This window comes from Mycothermus thermophilus (genome assembly GCF_041956435.1).
Source record: "Mycothermus thermophilus strain CBS 625.91 unplaced genomic scaffold VTJ04scaffold_3, whole genome shotgun sequence".
Lineage (NCBI taxonomy): Eukaryota > Fungi > Ascomycota > Sordariomycetes > Sordariales > Chaetomiaceae > Mycothermus > Mycothermus thermophilus.
This window is the reverse complement of record NW_027191429.1, coordinates 3,272,234-3,293,302: the sequence shown is the minus strand read 5'-3', so window position 1 is coordinate 3,293,302 and position 21,069 is coordinate 3,272,234. Positions and strand designations below refer to the sequence as shown.

The window sequence follows — 21,069 nt, the reverse complement described above, 5'->3', positions numbered from 1 at the left end:
TGCCTTCCATGTCTTTGAGCAACACTGGCCGGGATCGAGTGGCAATGAAAGAGCCTGATGCCTCAGGCATCCATAGACGCCAAGCCCAGCTTCATTTGTCATTGCATTCCGGTGGAGGGGTTCCGCATGGCCGAGGGTGGGGAGGCCCACCCAGTGCCAAACAACCTGGACTTGAAGATAAACGTCTTTGGGGAGTCCTCTTTCTGTCGGACGACAACAACGGGAAGCCTCTGTTATCAAGATGGGTGGTCATCGACAGGATATATTTTGCATATAAAGCGCCGTCGCACATTACTCCGGATTCTGACGTCCTCCTTTCTGGCGCATCATCGTGACTCTGTCCAGGCGGGAAGACCGAGCACTGTTTGTTCCGTCTAATCCTCAACTCTCATCCCCAAGACTGTTTCCGCTGCTTGGCATGACAATTGGAACCTGGAAATCGACATTGCATCCTCGACTTCTTCCGTCTTTCGACAGGATGATACCGATGGATTGCCTGTTACGAGCCGTTGCTCATCGGGTATCCGAAACGTCTAACGGGAACTATCACGTTGGGCTCGATCATGGCACGATTCCTATCAATCGCTTGCAGGAAACTTGTCACACACCATCATGAAGTTTGGCCTGGGCAATGATCCTTTTTAAACCGATAAACCACACCGCATCCGTCTATGTATATCGCTGCGCAGGCATTTCCACTGGGGCCTGCTGCCCAGCATCACCATTGCCGGGATACCCGCCCGGATAACCACCCGGATACCATCCCGGCTGCGGCTGCAGCGGTTGCTGCCACATCTGTGCTTGTGCCTGATACCCTTGGTACTGCGCTGGTAGATGGTGGTGCATCTCCGGCGTGTACAACTCGGCCCGCTGACTTTCCACTCCCGGTGCCTCGACCCGTTCATGGCCCAGCGCCAGTTCGTATCTCTGAGGGGCCTGTCCCATTACCACCGCGCCGCTGCCTGGAACATAGTAAGGCGGGAAGTACTTCATCTCCCCTGCTTGGCTGCCTTCGCTCATGCCTCCTACCAGCGTGCCCGAGGGTCCTGTCGTGGACGGTGGAGGCACGGCTGACATGCCGTCGAGCTCGCTTCTCCCTCCCGTCCCTTGGAGGTCTTTTCGGCGCCGCCGCCATACAAAGACCGCTGCAGCGACGATCAGCAAGACGAAGATTGCTGCGCCCACTGCGATGCCGGCGATTGCTCCTGTGGAGAGGCCGGTGTCGTTCGTGGTTGCTGACTCGGAGGAGGCTGGGGAGCTCGAGTCGTGACCTGCACCGATTGCCACGGAGTCAGAAGTGGAAGATACAGGGCTCGTGGTAGGTTGTGTGCTGGATTGTTCCGAGGATTCCCTGGACGAAGAACTGGACGAAGACAAAGATGAGGATGAGGATGATGACGCACCCGCCGATGATGAGGTGGGAGACGACGAGGAAGTAGTGGAGCTACTACTGCTGCTGGTCGTCCTCAAGCTCTCTGGAAGATCCGACTGTTTAAACGCCAGCTGGATCATAGGCGCGAAGAAGTTCATGGACGTCACGAACTCGTTCGGAATGGTCGTGAATCCCGGGTTGACGGTACTGCCGCTCTGGCACGAGAACGTCTCGATCGAGGTTTTCGTCACATGCGATATGCACGTCTGCCCGTTCAGATTCCAACATGTGAACCCCGTCGGACAGCATCCCACGAATGTCTCCTCGGGCTCCATCTGGAACTGAACGCGCCACTGCGACTTTCCCCCGGCCACCGCCGTACACGCCGTCCTGTACCCCAACGGACATGACAGGCCGGGAGAATAAAACCCCCAGCCACTGAGGTCCTTCCCTCCCATATCCTCTCCGCCGCCCCGCGTCGCCGGCCAGCACCCGGTGTAGTCCCTCGCTCCATTGGGAGAGCAGGTTTGGCCCCACCATGCGACGTTATTCTTTGTCCCGAGACCGACGGCCGTGGTGCAGTGCGGCGGCGGCGTGAAGACGGTGGTGAGCTCGTTGAGGATGGTTCGCTCCTGGTTTGTTGGGGTCGCCATTTTGGCGCTGTTCGTCTGTTCTATTGTCCGGTCGTCGGGTTCGCTCTCGGATGCTGGCTAGCTGCGACGGGGCTGTCGGGGCGTGCTGTCCTGCCTCCAGGTTCGGGTCCGTTACCCGACATATGGTGGTAGATGGTTTCTTTCCAAGGAAAAAAGGGGGTAAACGTCGTGCCGTGCGCGATGATGCGCTCGGCAACCGACGGCAAGGGCAATGGAGAGGAAAAGGGTTGGAGGACCTGGCGGAGGCGGGGGTACCGGGTTTTTGGCTGTGACCTCGCCGCCATGGGGAAAGCTTGAAGCGCAGATCCCGTTGCCCACATCCGCGGATGCTGGTGTGGAGTGGGGAGGGATCGCTTCTTCGAGTTGGGAAATTGGCCCGGAATTAAAACTCAACAAACATCTCGTCCAGGAGGCGCAGTCGCTTGAACGGCCGCTATCGCGTCTCTCAACCGCATGATTGGGCTTGCTGATTTGACAGTTAAACGCAAGACGACCGGGACGGGCCTTGATGACAGGGGTCGGAGTTTAACGTGGTGGAGGGGTCACCGATCGCTGCCTCAGAGCAACATTGGTGTTGCGGGTTCACGGACCTTCATGCCGCGAGGTCGGGTAACTTATCCGTGTCTGCGCTCGACAAAGTAGTTTCTGGCCTTGGACAGTTGGATTAGGGTTGCCTCTTCGAGCCTTTAACCAAGGGCTTGTTCCTCGGGTGTTTGGCACTCGTCTCGCTGTCTGAGGGCGACGGAATCTTCACCAAAGGCCGAGTGACAAGGGAAACTGTCCGGTAAGAGTGCTACTATACTAACTACCAAGTTGCACTAGTTCATGCACCAACGCGGCACCGCCAGCCAGTCCTCCTCGACACCGGCTCACTGTTGCATTAGGGGTTTTATAGGTCGTGCCCAAGGTAACTCTGGGTACTATTTCCAGCGCGGCATTGCATCCAGGGAACTGGTTCATCATTTTCTCTTGTGCACTGCTGCGATGGCACGATAAAGTAGCCATGCCCCATGTCCAAACGACGAATTGATTGCCCTTCGAACTTCACCCGGTCCCGAGCCCAGGTTAAACACCGTCCTCATGTGCTCACTGGACTGCTGCTGCGGGCCGGCTGACGTGAGACGCTAAATCTCGACTATCCGGGCCGAGAAGCGGATGTGCTCATGGCCTTCATTTCCCAAGTTGCAGGACATCCACATCTTTCCCGTCGGCGAGCCGTTGAGAATGAGGCGATAGCACTTGTTGGTATTGCCATTCGCCCCCATTTAATACAGGGCGTCCGTTCAACGGAAGCCAACCAACACCCAATTCGGCTCGTGGCGTTGTGTAAATCCTTCCTCATCGTTAGCCAATATTGATGGTTGATAAGAGAGTCTTCTATCTTGGTTGCTATGTAATACACAGTTCTCATCCTTTGTGGAATTATGGCCTGACCATCACAGGGGTAGTTTAGCTGAGAAAGTTTCCGGGCGAAACAACCCTTTTGTTGATCATACCGATGTCTGATCTCCACGCTGGGATATCCAATTCAGGGGTAATAGAAGGCGAGAGTGGTTGTGGTATTCGTCCTTCTACACATAGCTCTAAGAACATCCGTCTTTGAGATCCTATGCTGATCAAAACGACATCTGAACGATGAGAACATGCTTCATGTCTGTGAGTCCTCTCCTTCTAGACAAACGCCAACCGGATTCAGAAAGACGACCTTACTCCGTAATGTCGGCAGCATTCATGCAGCTACAGACCTTTATTATCTCGCCTGGGAACTCCTGACCAATCGGGAAGTTGATGATCTTTCGAAGTAGAACCCCTCATTCAAAAGTATCAAGCCCAGCGCAAACTGGACATGTGCCATGTGCCTGTCTTTGTCGTCAAGGGCCATTTCCCACAACCTTGAAAGCGGCGTTCAGAGCCTTCGGACTGTCAGCAGGTGGTGAAAGTCCGAGTTGAATTAAACTGAGTGCATTGGATATGAACTTCATCCCCATATGCGCCGTTCGTTGTTGTAGGTCGTCAACCATCGTTGCCTCAGGGACAGGGGCTGGGGCGTTTGCGCGCTGCACGAGCATGAACAACCATGCCTTATCCAGCTTGGAACCCGTTCGTGTAGAGCCTCCAGAAAGGGTCTTATGCTCTCCCAGCCGTTCATCTCATCGTGAAGGAACCAAAGGACATGATTCGGTCCAATGAGGCGTAGGGGGAAAACCTCAATGCCTCCTTATCCCGAGGCGAAAGCTCTCCTAGCGACGGCATCGACATCGTCGCGGATGACGGCAAGGGCGACAGGACGATCGTAGACGACCGCATTGTTCCTCCTACCCCAGAACTCGATGATGATGCTGGGCTCACAGGTGATAGTTGTTGGAGTGCGGACCAGGTGGCCGTGTCGTTCCAGCACGTCTCCAATTCCGCCCGGGGCGTGCCACCCAACTCGACCGGCTTTTCTATCACCTCAAGCTCCTTTGGCGCCACCACCCCGTCTAGCTCGTATGCCACCCTACTTCCTTCCAGCTCGGGCTTTTGTCCCAGGATGGTCAGGAAGTCGTCGTTTGCGGCCTCGGATGTTTCTGGTGCTGCCGGTTGCTCCATGTCCTGTCCTTCTTGTTGTCGTTGTCTCCGCTTCAAGATGCGCCGCCGCAACATCCAGAACCCCACGCCGATCAAAACACACGCGAAAAAGACCGTGACGCCAATGGCGGCTGCGATGTCGTTGCTGACACTTTGCTGGGCATCTGGCGTTGGTGTGGCGGTTGTTTCGGTTGAAGTTGTTGATGGGATCTCCTCTGCTCTGGGTTGATGGTGAGTCCATGGGGGTCGGTTCCGTGGGGAGGGCATGCGAACGTTGGGAATAGCCGTTGTGGGTGATGGAGGCCTTTGAGCGCAGCCGCCGCGGCATGTTGATGGGGACATGCTGAAGGAAAGAGGCGGACCAGGTCGGCGTCCAGGAAGGCCCGGGAACCGGGGGACGTCAGCTATTACATGGACAACAACGTCAAATGCTCCGGGATAAGATTACTGGATTAGAGGAAGAAACCCTACACAGTCAAGCGGACGGGGGTTGCGTTGAAAACCTTATTTGATCCGTGAGCCAGCTCCGTTAACACCTCAGGTAGGACACATACGTATGTGTCCTAGACACCCACATAAGGCTGACGGGCTGAAATACCAGGGGTTCGGTCAAAAGCTCGCCGAACCTGATCCAAGCCCGTCGTTGCGACGTAATACATCGTGGGAGAGTGCAACATGCATCCGCGGCAATATAACAGTTACGCATGATTGGGTACCCAGCGAAGCATCCGTTATCCATCCCTTACCAAGCGCTCCTATTCCTAACCCACCATGCACCGGAACACTTGACGCTGCGCCGGCCATGTGCTTGAAAATTCCCAAGCTATGGCGCGCGCCTACACGGCAGCCGTTGGACAACTCTTCGAGCCAACCATCCAGTTCCCCTCTTCTCTCGCTCGAGTACGTCCGCCATTGGCGTCTACGGTTTACCTGCCTTAGCGCGGGGGGAACGAGAGGGTGGTAATAATGTCATTAGGCGCATCTTAAGATCACACCGAAGATTTTGTAGAGGGTGCCATTGTGGATGGCGACATCGAGGTCTATATTACTGTGTACGCGGTGTAACGTGGAGGGCTTGGGACGCGTGCCACTTCCCGGGCTCCCGGAACGCTTCGAAGATCCTACGAACAATCTAGGATCTTTAGTTGGTACACTGATTGGTTTGCTTCGCGCCATGTGAACGAGCGCTCGGTGCCGACAACGCCAGTGTTGGCCATACTTTGCTTCTCGCCGGTCTGCCACGATGACATGGAGCTAGCAGACCATTAATTCCAGAGACTAATACCACTTCGACTTTTCTTCCAGTCGCTATGGGACAGCGGATGCTTCGTTATCAGTACGGCTCCCTTGACTAGATTCCCGGTTCCTTGATCTCAAGCCCTCCCAATCCAGTTCCCTGGAGGCAGTCCGGAAGACTGACGTAGACGATGGCATATCGTGCAGCATAACCGGCGTGGCACCGGTCGACATACCCTCCCCGACATGATGCCCGTCATGCTGCACCTGGCCACTGTTCCTTGAACGTGGAATATCCACACGGTTGCTGTCATCTTCCCCGCGTACCTTGGCCTTGGAGAACCACATCGCCCGCATCCACGGCAACAAATTATAGTATCCCCCGCACGCAAACACTCCCAACCACAAGGCCAATTCGACCCCATAGATTGCCATGCCCAACACATCCAGTTTCGGCTGGAAGAACACCGACGCGAGGGAGAAGAGATCCCCCGCGGCGTCGATGCCGACAAACAGGAACGAGATGCCGCGCACGGTGCGATGGATCCAGATATCCCAATAATGCCGCAGAACTCCGGCCGCGAGAAGCGCCGCGGCGAGCACGGCCATGAGGGTGCGCGGCCAAGTGACGTGATGGGGCACGACCAGGCGTAAGATCAAGATCAGAGCGGCTTGGACGCCGGCCATGGAGAGCGCGATGGGGAGGGATGTGAGGAGACAGCGTTTTACCTGCCAATTCTGGAGGAGAGTTAGAAGGCAGTCGTCGAAGTTTTCACGATATGATATGAGACATAGTATGTACTTTCTGGTAGTAATAACACTGAATCCAGGTTACGAGGCTAAGAGCGGTCAAGATCTGAGGCTGGATGCGTAGGGCGATGTTGAAGTCCTCAACGATGTTGTAGACACCCAATGGAACGCCAGCCCACGCCCAGAGCATCATCATTGACGGCTGCAGGCCGGTGGCATGGTGACGGCGGTAGTTGATGATGATTTGAGGTATGAGCTATTACGTACGTGAGACCACCTGCATGAACCTGACACGATGAAGTCTGAGATTGGGGAACACACCTGTATTGACCAACACACCTATTTAAGGTATGAAATGTGTGAGGCTTGGGGTCCAGCATGAGATTGAGGCTTTTTCAGGTACTCACAGCACCGAGTGTGCCGAGAATATTCGCCGCGATAGGCACATCCATCTGAGAAGATCATTGACTAACAACTGCATTGGAATTCATGCCAATAGTATTGGGAAGGGATGGAGGGTGTCAATCATGAAGTTCCTCCACAGAAGGTTGGTGGTGTTGACAACGCCCTAGCGCCCCCTTCCCCAAAACGAACGTGTATGCTTAGTCATCCACTGTCCGCTTGGCATTCGTCAAGGGACTTGAAAGCTTCAGCGGCCAGGCGCACTCCAGAAACAGCATTAGAAAATAACAGACGGCATTTCGCCCTTACTTCCCCAACCTAGCCGTTGGTGATGCACATGCTCAACTCTCTGTCGGTTATCCCTTGCGCTTTGACTGTGTTGCAGGGCCGTTTTAGCATTCAAACCAAGTCACCTTGCAATCAAAATGTGCTGTGGAGTCGAAAGATCGTTGGGCCTCGGAGTTCGCTCAAACCCCTGAATATCCATGTGCCTGGACTCTTTGTTTGCTACAGCAACGCAGGAGCAAAAAATGGGGACGACGGAATACTATCCATACAGGGCCGTCGAAGTCCATTCCGGTCAGTCCAACGTGGTGTTTTCCCGATTTGTTATTCTGATGTCACTGTCAACTTCTCTATCCCGCCGTCCAGAAGGTCAGTTAAGAGCCGCAACTCCACAGGCGCATGCGCCAGGGGCTCGTCCCGGTGCCTCGGCTCGCTAGCATCGGCTGCTAGCCCGCTGCAATGGTTCCACCGTTGACACCACGTGGTGGCTAGGCCCGGGCCAAGACACCATCAGTTGAACTGAAATCAGCCTTAAGATATCGAGCCGAAGCAGCGACACAGCTTTTTAGCGGTGTTTTCTCAGAGACGTTACGAAACGCCGGCAACATCATGGCGCGGAAGGGGGATTCTTTCCGTGTCTCCCTTTTTCTCCAACGTCTCATAGAGCTGTTCACCATCAACGTCCCTCAATCCAACTCGAACCAGGGACATGGTGGCGGCACAAACACAACGGGGGGTCAAGGGCAAGGAGATGCGGCCAGATCGGGCTTCGGGGCACGCCGTGCTGGACTGATGCATGTCTCCCGAATGCGACCCTTACAGGGAGCAACGGCCGAAGGGGCCGAGCAAGAAGCAAACACTTCGTTAGATTTTGATATGGAGAAGCCTTCCGCTCCTCCTTATTTAATGAAGCCTTCAATTCTTATTCACAATTACAGCTCCGACTGGGATTGATGTTGATTTTTTTGTCTTAGGATTGGCCCTTTCGAACAAGGGCATTATTTGATAATATTGGCCGAGTCCTTCTCTACAGTTCGTCCAGTACATGTTAGCGGTGCTGCCTGGTTTCTCACTCACTTGCATCAGACCCAACCAAGGTATGTCTGCAAGACCTCGGACCCGAGCTTAACTGTGTCGGAGTTCCGCATCTCCCCTGTTCAGCTGGTCTTTGTTTGCCAACCTGAGCCGCCAAATAATGAGGTTTGATATCCATGCTGAGGACAATAATAAGGACAATAGTAGGGACAATACTGGAGAATCACATTCTTTGTTCCGAGGAAAACAAACACGGCTTGTGACGTTGATATCATCACGGCCGAACCACATTAATTAACAGTCAAGAGTACAACATTAGTCTCTCAAGACTGTCACCTACACCACCATGAACGGCACCAAGGCGGACCGTTTCCGCGTCATCATTTCAGGCGGCGGCGTCGCCGGTCTGGTCTTGGCCAGCGCTCTCGAGGTACGCCCGGGACTGGGCTTTTCTGGGCCAGAGCTAGGACGGCATGCTGACGACGATGCTGACCTGACAACAGAAAGGAGGCATTGACTATGTCCTGCTGGAGCGCCGTGATGACGTTGCTCCGCAAATCGGCGCCTTCATTGGCATCTTCCCTTCCGGGGCGAGGGTGAGGAACCCCTGAACAGGACCACAGTCCTGGAATGCACCGCTAATGTGCTGTGCTGGCAGATCTTGGACCAGATTGGGGCGTGGAAGGAGATGTCGGATCTCTCTGTAAGTGATCCATGAGAGGGGAACATTGAGGCTTGAATCTGACAAAGGAAACCAGGACCCAGTCAAGACATTTTATAGCCGTGATGGTCAAGGTAACCCGATTGCCGACCCGGACCACATTCCTCGGTTGATTCGGGCAAGGTTCGTGCAAACTCACTCCCGAAGCCGTGCCCGGCTGCAACGGCAAACTCCGTCTCAGGGTCTTGTTGACACAGAACAGAACTGGCTACGGCCCGGGATGGGGTGACCGCCAGAACCTCCTTAAGTCGGTCTTCAACACAATCCAGGACAAAAGCCGGATCTTGGTCAATAAGAAGGTCATCGATGTTAAGCACAGCGATGATGGCGTTACAGTCACATGTGATGACGGATCATCGTACCGCGGTGACCTCCTCGTCGGTGCCGACGGCATCTACAGCAAGACGCGCCAGAAGATGTGGGAGCTGGCCGAAGCTGAGAAACCGGGTCTCGTCAAGGAAGAACGGGACCGTGTCATCTGCGACTACAACTGCATCTTCGGCATCGCCCGGGGCGTCGACTCCCCGCTGGTCAAGGGAGGAGATGTCCACACGACCTATGATTTCGGCCGCTGCGCCCTGACCGTCGTCGCCGAACACGGCAAGGTGTTTTGGTTCGCCCAGGAGAAGCTGGACAAGACGTACCGCCTGAGCAACATGCCACGCTACACGGACGACGACGCCCGCGCCTTCATCGCTCGCCACGGCGACTTGGTGATCATCAACGGCCCTGGCCGTGTTACGCTCGCAGATCTGTGGGCTAAGACGGTCAGCTTCCGACTCGTGCCCATAGAAGAAGCCAAGTTCCAACTTTGGCATTGGGGCCGCATTGCTTGCACCGGCGACTGCGTCCACAAGGCCACCCCTAACCTCGGTCAGGGTGGTAACGCGGCCATCGAGAGCGCTGCCGCGCTCGCAAACCGTATCAAGCGCCTTTCCGACGCACAGGACGTCACGGGCCGTCGGCCCACCATTGGCGAGATCAACGCCCTGTTGGCTGAGTACCAGAAGGAGCGCGAGCTCCGCGCCAGGGGCGTGGTCGACGCATCGGCCGATCTCACCCGCCGTCAGAACATGAACGGTATCGGGGGACTCATCTTTATCAAGTTCGTGCGTCCGCTCCTGACTGAGTTCCTGCCCGAGATCTTGTCCAGCACCATCATCGGCTCGGTCAAGCTCGACTTCCTGCCACTCCCCAAGGCCTCGCTCATTGGGACTCAACCGTTCAACCCGAGCCAGGGAGAAGGCAAGAATGAGAGCAAGCTGAAGCGCATGCTGTTTGCTCTGCCTCTGCTGGCAGTCATGGTGACGGCAGCCAAGGTCATGGATGCCAACCCGGTCGGGCCTCTCTGTTCCGCTGTCCGGGATAGTGGTGTGATCGAGCTCGTGAACGAGAAGGTCCCCATCATCCGGAGCTTTTATCAGCTTAAGGGCTTCGATGACTTCCTTGCGCTTGTCAACACCTTCTTTTATCCGTCCATGTATGGCACGATCCATGCCGGTCGGCGGCAAATGGTCTCCTTCATCACCGACGGCGCCGTCCTGCAAACCATCTGGCTGATCGAAGCTGCCCGTCGCGCGGCCTTCTTCACACCCATGAAGCTGTAAGTTCATACTCATCCATCTTTCCGCTCTACCCTCATTGTCAACTAACACCTCGCCAGACCCAACCTCTTCTCCCTCGCCGGCCAAGTCCTCGGCATCGGCGTCATGTCCCCTCTCTACTGCTTCCTCCACTACATCTTCACGCCCATCGAAACCTTTTCCGCGCTCGACCGCCGCCTGACCAACACCCAGTCCAGCTTCGCCTCGCTCCCCGCCGTCCTGCTCGCCTACCTTTTGCCCTTCTACGCGGTCTGCTTCTGGCCGAACCTCATCGGCCGCCAATGCTGGCTGTTTCTTTGGCAGCTGTACCCCGTCTGGCAGGCGCTTAGCCGGTGGGTTGTTTCCAAGGCGTGCTTCAAGGATACCATGTTTGAGGACAAGTCGCTGCGTCCGCTGCGGGATCTGCCTGTGATGAAGGCGTACGTGGGCGCCGTGAGCGCGTTGGCGGCGGCGATGTGGTGGTGGGCGGTGCTCGGGGGTGTCACGACGAGCGGTCTCGGCGGGATCGTGGGGTCGATTGTCAGCGCGTTTGTGCCACGTGGACTGCCGTCGTGGTCCAGCGGTACTCTGGACAGTTTTGCGGTCGAGTTCTTGAAGTGGGATCAGGTGTTTGGGATGGGATCGCACCTTGTGTGGCTGGCGTTCCTGTTCTGGGATATGCAGAAGGCCGGGATGCTCAAGGAGGGGTGGTTAAGGACGGTGCTGATGGGCTGCGTGCTTGTGCCGCTTGTTGGACCGGGAGCCACGCTGGGGATTGGCTGGCTGTTTAGGGAGCAGATTCTGGCGACCCGGCGGCATAAGGATGCGCTCACTCCGGAGTCGGTGGCGAGGCTCCATGGTGAGTGCTTTTGATGAGAACACGGGTGGGAGGTAATGTCGGTTGTAAGATACGGTGGCAGCATTGATCCAAGGCGGGTCGGGAGTATCGAATAGGTAGAATTATACGCGTCATTTGTCCAAGTACTCAGTCGTAGCTTGAGGTGATTTAATAGAGGAATAGGCCTCAGTTCCTTAAACTTTTCGATTTTCTCGCCCAAGTATAGGCATAAATACAGGGGATGACAGTCCTCTTCCATCACACTGATACAGATGTCTCTAACACCTGTTTCCATTCTGTCCCTAAGGCTATTGATATTACCACACTGGGGGATGTCATCAAGCCTGTCGTAATCTCCGCGGAGATTCAACAACGTTATGGCCTGTGAAACACGACGACTGTCCAGCCTAAGCATGGCAATTGGCATCAAGAAATCTATAACCTTCAAAACCAATATGTCACTGATACGAGCATGGTTCACATTTAACACATACAGTGAATGACAGGGTTGACTTTGAAAACCCAGATCGTGAGTATTATTGAACTAAGACAAATAACCTTGAACCAGTTGTCTCAACTCCGTAACCCTATATAGTATCCATGTGACCCGAGTCCCCTCACTCCCCTGGTAACCACTCTTGACAATGCCGATCCTAAACCCTGAGGGAAGAGTTCCGGATGTCTTGTGTCGAACTTAGGGGCAGAGGTAACGGCGGTCAGCCCTATTAGAAGACATTTATTAGCACGATCAGTCCGGAAGAACCACGTCAACATCAAAACATACTCGGGGCAGCGGGAGCCCATGCACCGATGGATACACTCCCAGTTGCACTGCGGGCCGCCACCGCCGCATTGTTGCTTGCACTCGCCGCGGCAGCTCGCGCTGACGCCAGCAATGAGGCTGGTGAAGAGGACGATGGCGGTGGACAGCTTCATGTTGATGGCGTTGTTGGAGATGTCGAAGACGACAGGTAGTGACGAAGCGGGAGAGCGCGAGGGAGTTCAGACCGGAGTGGGAGTGAAGATGAGCTTGTTGTTGTGAGACAAAGTGGGAGGATGTTGTGGGAGGGAAGCTCTCTATTTATGCTTTGGATTCAACTCGCGATGGCCCAGTTGAACCCCGACATCAGCAAGTGTCTCTCTACATTGATCAATACAACAGCAAGAGTTCCTTGCTGAAGGAGTATGTATTTCTGTCAAGAAGAATTCCTGTTGGCTAACAGGAAGGGACGAGGGTAGTATCGGTGTGTTTGAGAGTCGTAAGCTGAAGACAGTTTAATTTAGAGGTCTGCTCTGTGATACGTCAACCATTATCCCGTGAACCATCTCGTCCAGGACATTGTGTCAAGACGACAAACAGGACCGATTAGACATTAACTATGTCACTCAAACTTGAACTGCAGTTCGGAATCCAACCCATCCGTGTGACCAGCTGACATTCAATATGAGACGAGTGCACGTCCAGGCTATATGATCGGCCTTGACTTGAGTCCCAACAACCGCATGCAACCCCCAGATTCGATACCTGTATGTTGATGTTACTGGTTATGTAGATCATCAACTAAACTCAACATGGTTTTGCGGAGTTGGACCTCCGAGCAACTTTGACATTTCTGAATCACCCGTCAAGTCTCTCTCTCTTTGCTTCAATCAACTCGAAGAAGACAACAACTTGATTCCAATATCCAAACCAAAAGCAGGTACGTAATACGGCGCATGTTGCAATCTACAAGACATGTTGCAATTTGCAAGGCAATGTTTCAAGCCCTGCGATAGTAACCCAAGGTCTGTCTGTCTGTTGTCAAGTGACATGTTCGCTAATACATACTGAATCTTTTCAGGACCCCCGGCCATGGGGTTGGTTGGTGAGGTTGCAGAAAGACTCAAGCACCTCTGCCGTTCCCCAATTCTCCCCGTCCTTGGCCCATTGCCACACCCCGCTTCTCGGCACAGATCTCGCTACGCTGTGCCGCCGCGGTGCCGCCGTTTCGTGCAGCAACCCCCCGTCCGCGGCTGCATTCATGTTACAAGGACTTTTTACCAACGACTACCTCCTTGAGTTTTCGTCTGCTCTGTTTGAAGTTGAGCCTCTCCGGCTTGTTCCGATGACGTGCTCGCAATGGACGGGGCCGGCACATCTGCCGGACCCCTCTAGAAGGGATGGAAGCCAGACATGCTTCACCTTGAACCCGGCGAGACCGGCCCGACAAATTCGGAGCACCCCACACGCCGCCGGATCTCACCGGGCGCCAGTGGCGCACAGCAGGGTGGTGGACCTAGACCTCGACGGGGGCCAAACACCCATGGATGGCCTTATCTCCACTCCCGATCCAGAATGCGGGCATATGCCAAACGCAAAGAAAGCTTATCGCTGGTTTGCCTCTTCGGTGAGTGGTCAATGCAATCATGAAATCGAAAAGCTCACGGCTCCGGCGGGTGGGACATTCACCTCCGATGCCGTCCCGGATGCGCACCCTGGTTTAGACGTGAACCATGAACACCTCCGCCGCGGCGCGTTTTCTCGTGCGACGGGCGACTTATGTCCATGAACAGTAGAGAGTGGCGCTGGTTTTGATCCATTGACCTATTAGCGTAATCGACTCCAGATCCTCCCACAAACTCTCGCCCAGGTGACGGCGGAATGAACTCACGATCTCGACAGGGTTGCGACGAGTGCCGGCGGCGCAGGAGGAAGTGCGATGAGGCCAAGCCCATTTGCGGCCAGTGCTCCTCTTTCAACAGGACATGCAATTATTCACTTCAGGTCAGGCTTGTCGGGTGGTCCAGCGCCGGGCAGACTGGTCGCCGTACCGGGAGGAGAGACAGGGCGGCTTCGCATAGCCGGCGACAAAGTCTCGGGAGCCCACCAGAACACAGCCAACGTCAACCTGGCCCAAGGATACCAATACCACCATCACGGACCAACGACGGCGCCAGCATATCAAAACTGACGACTCCGCACCACCAAGACCAAGACGAAGAGAATTCCGCACTGCAAGAGGAGTATGAGCTGTTGCTCGAAGAGACCCTGCTGCCGCCGTCACTATCCCCGCGCCGTCTCCCAAATGGCATCCCCCTGTCGCCAACATACCAGAGGCTCTTGAGCCACTTCGCCCAAGATATCCTCGCCTCTCTATCATGCCATCCGTCCATTCACCAGGACCTCCTCGACGGGCTGGTTCCCGTCAGCCTTGAGTCTCCCCACCTCATGTCGGCCTGTCTCGCCCTGTCAGCCGCCGGGTTCCTGTCTCGTGGCGTTCCCTCCCTGGACGGCGTCGACATCTCCAAAATCCTCGGCCACCTCCAATCGTCGGGCCTCTCGCTCCTCCGCAGCGCTCTGTCCAAGAACCAGATGAACGGCACATTGGTAGCGACATGCCTCCTGTGGTGTCTGACCGAGATTTTCACCTACCGCCAGGGCACGTCGTCGTGGCGCATCCACCTCAAAGGAATCCGCGCTCTCCTCGACGGCGACGGTGCTCAGCGGACCTTAACCACCCCAACCGGCGCCACCCGCTCGGCCATGAAGCATCTGTACCAACTCTACCTCTCCCTCCGCACCCTTCCCTACATTCCCGCCTCCGAAGCCAGCTCCGACTCCACCTCCACCACTCCCGACCCAACCACCCCCGGTGTCGATCCCGAAGACCCTCCCGTCCCCCTCGAACCCACCCCCAGCCCAGCCATCGACGGCTTCCTCGGCTACAGCGACGAGCTGCTCAACGTGATCCACCAAATCAACTACCTCTCCCAGCTTCACACCCTTGTTCCAACTCGCAGCGCCATGACCCCTCTAGACGACACCGTCAACCCTCTCGACACCATCTCTTCCTCCCTCCTCGCCACCCCGCCAGCAGACATCCCCGCCCCCTTCGATGCCGACATCCTCCTCGGCAAACTGCACGCCATGATCCTCCGCGACTCTCGCCACCCGCCGCGCGTCGCGGGCATCGCTAGCCCCAAACTCACCGCCTCCACGGGCCGCGAGTTTGCGCTGAGCCACGCCATCTTCCAGCAAGCAACCCTGCTGCACTGCTATCGCAAACTGTACCGGCTCCCCTCCGGGTCTGCGCCGGTGCGCGCGGCCGCCAGCGCGCTGCGGGAGCTGCTGACAAGGTTGGAAAGGGAGGCGAGCCCCGCGCCGTGCAGGACGTGGGTGGCCATGGCGATGCCGTTGTTTAATTTGGGGTGTGAGGCGGTGGAGGAGGTGGAGAGGAGGTTTGCGCTCGAGATGGTGGGGAAGTTGGAGGTGTGTATTGGCTCGGCGCATGTGGGGAGTATAAGGCAAGCGTTGAGGGATGTGTGGGAGTTGAGGGAGCGGTTGGGGGATCGCGGCGGGGTGTTGTGCGCGAATGAATTGCTAGGTGAGTCGTTTTGGTCCGCTAATACCCGGTCTGCTGTTGATGATACGTGGATGGATGCATGCTGACACGCTGGCAGAGAAATTAGACTACAATGTCGTGTTGTTCTGAAAGGTCAGCGACTCTAAGGGTTAGGATAGATGGCGAATGTTGGATATGATGAATGTCCGTCACGATATCGACATAGAACAAGACTTTTTTTTGCCTGTTCCTTATATCTGGTTACCCCTGCACAGCAACGCCCTGGTTAGCAAGGAATTGTTCGACAGTCAAGACACATGATACGTCGTCGTATTCTTTGGAAATATCTAATATGCGTTTCAGAGTCATTATTCACTTTGCCCCTCCCAAGGTGCCCGTCCCTAGCCCAAGTAGTACCCATCCCTCGTCGTGATCATTCTGCAGCAGCTCGTGGTATCTCACATCCTTCATTTCCCCCATGATTGATATAGCATAATATCCGCCACACAAGACTTCTTCCCCTTTATCAAGGATTGGTTTGGTCAAAAGATTCAGAGATCGTCACCCTCAGCCTCAGCACGCTCAATCATCTTGCTCAGAGGGCCCTTCTTGACCATGATGGACATGACCTCGTAGAGAACATCGGCAGCGGCCATGGTGGTGTGCTCGGCGTTGGTGTCATACGCGGGCTGGCATCTTGTCAGTGACTTGTCTCAACGACCAGCAGCAGAGTAAACCAGGGGAAACGTACAGCAACCTCGACGATATCAGCAGCAATCAAGTTCAGATTCTCCAGGCCGCGGAGGATGGTGCGCAGCTCGCGGGTCGACCAGCCGCCGGTCTCGGGAGTACCAGTGGCCGGGGCGAAGGCGGGGTCGAGGGTGTCGATGTCGATGGAGAGGTAGACGGGCTTCTCGGTGCCGACGCGCTCAACGATGCGCTTGATGATGCCCTCGGTGCCGATGGTGTCGATCTCGCGGGCCTCGACGATCTCGAAGCCGACGTAGCCGTCGTTGTCGTAGTCGCTGGGGCCGCTCAGCGTGGTGCGGATGCCGGCGTGGATGTTGGTGTCGTTGGCCAGCAGACCCTCCATGGCGGCGTGGTAGAAGTAGGTGCCGTGGTTGATGGCAGCAACCTCCGACGGGGCACCACCAAAGACCTTGGGCTTCCCTGTATTAGGTGTAAGCAGATGCTTCTTTTCAAGGGGGAATTTCCCCATCCCATCTTGCAGTAGCATGCAGTAGTAGGTTTGTGGGGGACGAGGGTTAGGCGGCTTACAGGTATCCAGATGGCTGTCAAAGTGGATCACGGACACAGGGCCGTAGGCACGGTTGATGGACCGCAGCAGGGGGAGGGTGATGGTGTGGTCACCGCCGAGGGTGATGACACGGGGAAGGGTCTTGCCCTTGAGAGCGGGACCGCGCTTCTCAGCATCGGTGGCCGGTGCCCGAGAGAGAATGGCGAAGTGGCCCTCCTCGATCTGTGTCAGAGCCCAGGTGTTGTCGTACGAAGTGACAGGAATGTCACCGCAGTCGAGCACCGTGGCCCAGCTGTTAAAGGGGTTGGTCTTCAAGGGAACGTTATAACCACCACTGAATCCGGCCGTTAGCATGCCGTGAAGCTTTGTACTTGGTTTGGGGACATATCGGGGATAGCATACTAGAGGTTGAGACGGCGCGAGCCCTGGCGGATACCCGAAGGGCCGAAACGAGCACCGGGGCGGTACGACGTGCCGGTGTCGAAGGGGGCGCCTACAGACGTCTCGATCAGTATCTCTGTCACCAATTTGAGCACCAGGACAGGGCGTGATGTGCTTACCGATGAAGGCAATGTCGTACTTGGCATCGGGGTTCTCAAGGCAGTTCTGGTAGGGAAGACGGCCGAAGGTGGTGATGCCCGAGAAGACGGAGTCGGCCTGGATCCACGTGTAAGTGCCCGGTCGGCCATTGAGACAAGTGCCGCAAGGCCGGGGAAGTGGAACAACACACCTGAGTGCCGCCATCACCAGGCAACCTGTTGTACCAAAGAGACTGGTGAGGGCCAGACATGGACTTCTGATTCTTGTGGCCCGAGTGGGCGGCGGCCGTGGCGGCCAGGCCGGCGAGGAATAGAGAACGCATCTTGAGGAAGACTCTGTGACTTAGGAATGCCCTTGGGAGCGTGGCTCTGAGGATGAGACCTTCAACCAGCTTCATCCGCAGCCACGGCACTGTCTTATATCCTCCTTCTCCTCGGAAGCCCGGGCCTCAGCCGGGAGTCGACGGGACTCGACGGGAGTCTATGGGTATCTCGGCAGCTCCATGCGTTACACTTCCCCTCACCGGCGATCGCCAGACCGCCAGGAGATGCGTCTGTAAGTGTTGGAAACAGCATGTCGTCACTGATTTTTCTCACTGATTCCTCACTGATCCTGCGGCTGTCAGCGCATACTTCGCCACAGAGAGTCAAGCGGCAGCGGTTCCGATCTCAAAGAGACGCAACGATACCCCACATTCGCGATGCGCGCCCGGAACTGACTCCGGCATTCCCCCACATCCCGATTCTTATCGATGTTATCGTGAGGCGGCTAACTTGCCAGATCGGGAAAAGTCGATGTCCCCCGCGATGGTTGGCCGGGTTGGCGGGTGCTATGCTTCGAGCTCGCATGTTTCTGCCCCTCCATTGCCCTGTGCCCCTCCATTGAGGCTCGTTGCCAGCTCTCTCAAATGCTACCCTCTTGACGTCCCTTTCCTAAAAGGGGATGATACCCGCCGGCAGCTGGAGAGGCGGGAGAAGTGTCAACCAATGTCAAAAGATCCGACGGCAGTGACCTGCTCCAGGATCCCTGGCCCATTCATTGCTCCAGAGTTCGTACTAACGGCGGACGATTCCGGGGAACATGGAAATTCTTATCACGGCGGCGGCGTGTGTTCGGAAATGTGCATTATCAAGTCCCGGGCAATGGTAATGATGTTCGTCATTGGACACCCCGAGGTGGAGGTCGCTGCACTATTATGCAGACAAAAAAGAATTTCTTCACCGGAGCCGGAGTAGCCGTCCTGGAGCGGCATACCTACTTACCTGGTACCTATCGGCCACACATATCACAGACACATATCATGTCGTGACTTGTGATACACTCCCGTTGGGTGTTTTTGTGGTCTCCGTGTTGAGGTTCGGTGGTGGCTGTCGTCAACTTGACATCACCATCACGACGTCCTCTTCCGACTACTATAGTAGGACGCAAGGCTCATCCGCCTCAAACACTGCTCCAGTACTCTCCCCAGTACGAGTACTCTGCTCTCATGAGCCCCCAAGACACCATGACGAACCTACCCCACGATCCTGAGCAACATGTTGACGAGACGACGCCCCTGCTCGTCAACCCGGAGGCCGCTGCCCTCGTCCAGAACCGCTACGGCATCAAGGCCGAATATGGCGCCTGGTTCGCTGAGGCGTGGTTTTTGACCAAGGCCGCTGTTCCCGTCATTCTGGGCTACATGCTGCAGAACAGTCTACAGACCGTCTCGGTACTGGTCGTCGGGCGGCTGTCTTCCGAGGCTCTAGCTGTGGCTGCCTTCTCCTACATGTTTGCCATGGCCACAGCCTGGCTGATCGCGCTGGGCGGTACGAGCGCCCTCGACACTCTCGCCTCGAGCAGCTTCACCGCGTCCAAGGACAAGGGCTTCCTCGGCGTTCTCTTGCAGCGCGGCATCATCGTTCTTTCGGGCTTCTACGCGGTCGTCGTCGTCATCTGGTGCTTCTCTGAGCCCATTTTCCGCGCCATTGGCGAGCCCGAGAACATTTCCGTCCATAGCGCCCGCTTCCTCCAGCTCCTCATTCCCGGCGGCCTCGGCTACATCTGGTTCGAGTGCATGAAGAAGTTTTTGCAGGCGCAGGGCATCTACCGGCCCGGCAGCTATGCGCTCATGATCACCTCCCCGCTCAACGGCGTCCTCAACTACCTCTTCGTCTACAAGTTCGGGTTCGGTTTGTACGGCGCGCCCATCGCCACGGGCATCTCGTACTGGTTGTCATTCTTTTTGCTGGTCGCTTACGCTACCTTCATCCGCGGCCACGAATGCTGGAGCGGCATCCAGCTCAAGCGCGCCATCGCCAACCCGTGGCCGTTCGCGCGCCTGGCTCTCCTCGGCGTCATCCACGTCGGCACCGAGTGGTGGGCTTTCGAGATCGTAGCCCTCGCGGCCGGCAAGCTGGGCACGCTGCCATTGGCCGCGCAGTCCGTGGTCATGACGCTCGACCAAATCATCAACACAGTGCCCTTCGGTCTGGGCGTCGCTGAGTCGGCGCGCCTCGGCAACCTGCTCGGCGCCAACCTGCCCAAGTCGGCGCGGCGCTCTGCCCACACGGCCGCCATCCTCTCCGTCATCCTGGGCACGCTGATCCTGACCGTCCTCATGGCCACGCGCAACGTCATCGGTGGGCTGTTCAACAGCGACCGCGAGGTCATCAAGCTGGTGTCCGAGATCATGCCGTACGTGGCGCTGTTCCAGATCGCCGACGGGCTCAACGGCTCGTGCGGCGGCGCGCTCAGGGGCATGGGTCGCCAATGGGTTGGCGCCGTGGTCAACATCGTCTCGTACTACGGCGGCGCGCTGCCTGGTGGTATCTACCTCGCGTTCCACGGCTGGGGTTTGGCGGGTCTGTGGATGGGCCAGTGTGTGGCGCTCTTCCTGGTTGGTATCTTGGAATGGGTCATTGTGGGATTGAGCAATTGGGAGGTTGAGGTCCAGAAGGCGGTGGAGCGCTTGGATGACGGGCATCAGAACGGCCATGGGAATCACGGCGCGACGACAGGGTTTTTGGAAGATCAAGGGGAATAGCAGGGTTTGACTGTGTTGTACAATATGATTAGGTAGAAGCGAGATATCCGAATCATATGTTTTTCCTACCCTCTGAACAAGGTCGAGTCATGTCGGTCCCCTGTCGATGATCGTCACAACCGCCGCATGAGTTCGTGCTCGAGTCAGGTTACCCAAACTCTTATTTTCCAGAAATTTTCCTCTCTCGGTTTTCCTCTCTCGGACAGGCACCGATGCCGGGGCTCAAAGTTTGCCACAACTCTGAAGAATTACACACTTCTATTATTACTGCTGCAGATTTTTCGGTGGATTTCGCTTCAATATGCAGACATCCTGGGCTAAATATTTTTTTCAGATGAACATGTGAGAGGCCCCCATCAGGGTCAAAGCTGGAGGGGTTTGCATGTCGTCATGGCCCTGTAGTTCCACACGGCTCCGTCGAGACCGGCATGGTGCCCCCGTTGTCTCCCGTCGTGACCCCGTTGTGGCCCCGTCACGTCCC

At 56.2% G+C, this 21,069-nt stretch overlaps 8 protein-coding genes across 8 annotated transcripts; 3 read left to right on the top strand and 5 right to left on the bottom strand.

The window, feature by feature from the left end:
• Nucleotides 1-669: 669 nt before the first annotated feature.
• VTJ04DRAFT_5356 (uncharacterized protein) lies at nt 670-2,025 on the bottom strand (the record flags this gene model as incomplete). Its single annotated transcript, XM_069363463.1, has 2 exons — nt 670-1,271; nt 1,404-2,025. The coding sequence occupies 2 exons, from the start codon at nt 2,023-2,025 to the stop codon at nt 670-672; spliced, it is 1,224 nt and encodes a 407-aa protein (XP_069220307.1).
• A 2,218-nt stretch (nt 2,026-4,243) lies between these two features.
• Nucleotides 4,244-4,860, bottom strand: VTJ04DRAFT_5355 (uncharacterized protein; the record flags this gene model as incomplete). The annotated part of the gene is made up of 2 exons (XM_069363462.1): nt 4,244-4,340; nt 4,400-4,860. 2 exons carry the CDS (start codon nt 4,858-4,860, stop codon nt 4,244-4,246), a joined length of 558 nt encoding a protein of 185 aa, XP_069220306.1.
• Nucleotides 4,861-5,901: 1,041 nt separating this feature from the next.
• Nucleotides 5,902-7,031, bottom strand: VTJ04DRAFT_5354 (uncharacterized protein; the record flags this gene model as incomplete). The annotated part of the gene is made up of 4 exons (XM_069363461.1): nt 5,902-6,567; nt 6,632-6,835; nt 6,901-6,918; nt 6,987-7,031. 4 exons carry the CDS (start codon nt 7,029-7,031, stop codon nt 5,902-5,904), a joined length of 933 nt encoding a protein of 310 aa, XP_069220305.1.
• Nucleotides 7,032-8,647: 1,616 nt separating this feature from the next.
• On the top strand, nt 8,648-11,478 carry VTJ04DRAFT_5353 (uncharacterized protein; the record flags this gene model as incomplete). Its single annotated transcript, XM_069363460.1, has 6 exons — nt 8,648-8,731; nt 8,805-8,897; nt 8,960-9,004; nt 9,060-9,145; nt 9,225-10,625; nt 10,686-11,478. The coding sequence occupies 6 exons, from the start codon at nt 8,648-8,650 to the stop codon at nt 11,476-11,478; spliced, it is 2,502 nt and encodes an 833-aa protein (XP_069220304.1).
• Nucleotides 11,479-12,137: 659 nt separating this feature from the next.
• Nucleotides 12,138-12,379, bottom strand: VTJ04DRAFT_5352 (uncharacterized protein; the record flags this gene model as incomplete). The annotated part of the gene is made up of 2 exons (XM_069363459.1): nt 12,138-12,165; nt 12,228-12,379. The coding sequence occupies 2 exons, from the start codon at nt 12,377-12,379 to the stop codon at nt 12,138-12,140; spliced, it is 180 nt and encodes a 59-aa protein (XP_069220303.1).
• A 1,705-nt stretch (nt 12,380-14,084) lies between these two features.
• VTJ04DRAFT_5351 (uncharacterized protein) lies at nt 14,085-15,915 on the top strand (the record flags this gene model as incomplete). The annotated part of the gene is made up of 2 exons (XM_069363458.1): nt 14,085-15,807; nt 15,884-15,915. The coding sequence occupies 2 exons, from the start codon at nt 14,085-14,087 to the stop codon at nt 15,913-15,915; spliced, it is 1,755 nt and encodes a 584-aa protein (XP_069220302.1).
• A 401-nt stretch (nt 15,916-16,316) lies between these two features.
• On the bottom strand, nt 16,317-17,885 carry VTJ04DRAFT_5350 (uncharacterized protein; the record flags this gene model as incomplete). The annotated part of the gene is made up of 6 exons (XM_069363457.1): nt 16,317-16,454; nt 16,517-16,935; nt 17,044-17,357; nt 17,426-17,516; nt 17,584-17,680; nt 17,754-17,885. The coding sequence occupies 6 exons, from the start codon at nt 17,883-17,885 to the stop codon at nt 16,317-16,319; spliced, it is 1,191 nt and encodes a 396-aa protein (XP_069220301.1).
• A 1,182-nt stretch (nt 17,886-19,067) lies between these two features.
• On the top strand, nt 19,068-20,588 carry VTJ04DRAFT_5349 (uncharacterized protein; the record flags this gene model as incomplete). Its single annotated transcript, XM_069363455.1, has 1 exon — nt 19,068-20,588. The coding sequence occupies one exon, from the start codon at nt 19,068-19,070 to the stop codon at nt 20,586-20,588; it is 1,521 nt and encodes a 506-aa protein (XP_069220300.1).
• Between the last annotated feature and the right edge of the window lie 481 nt (nt 20,589-21,069).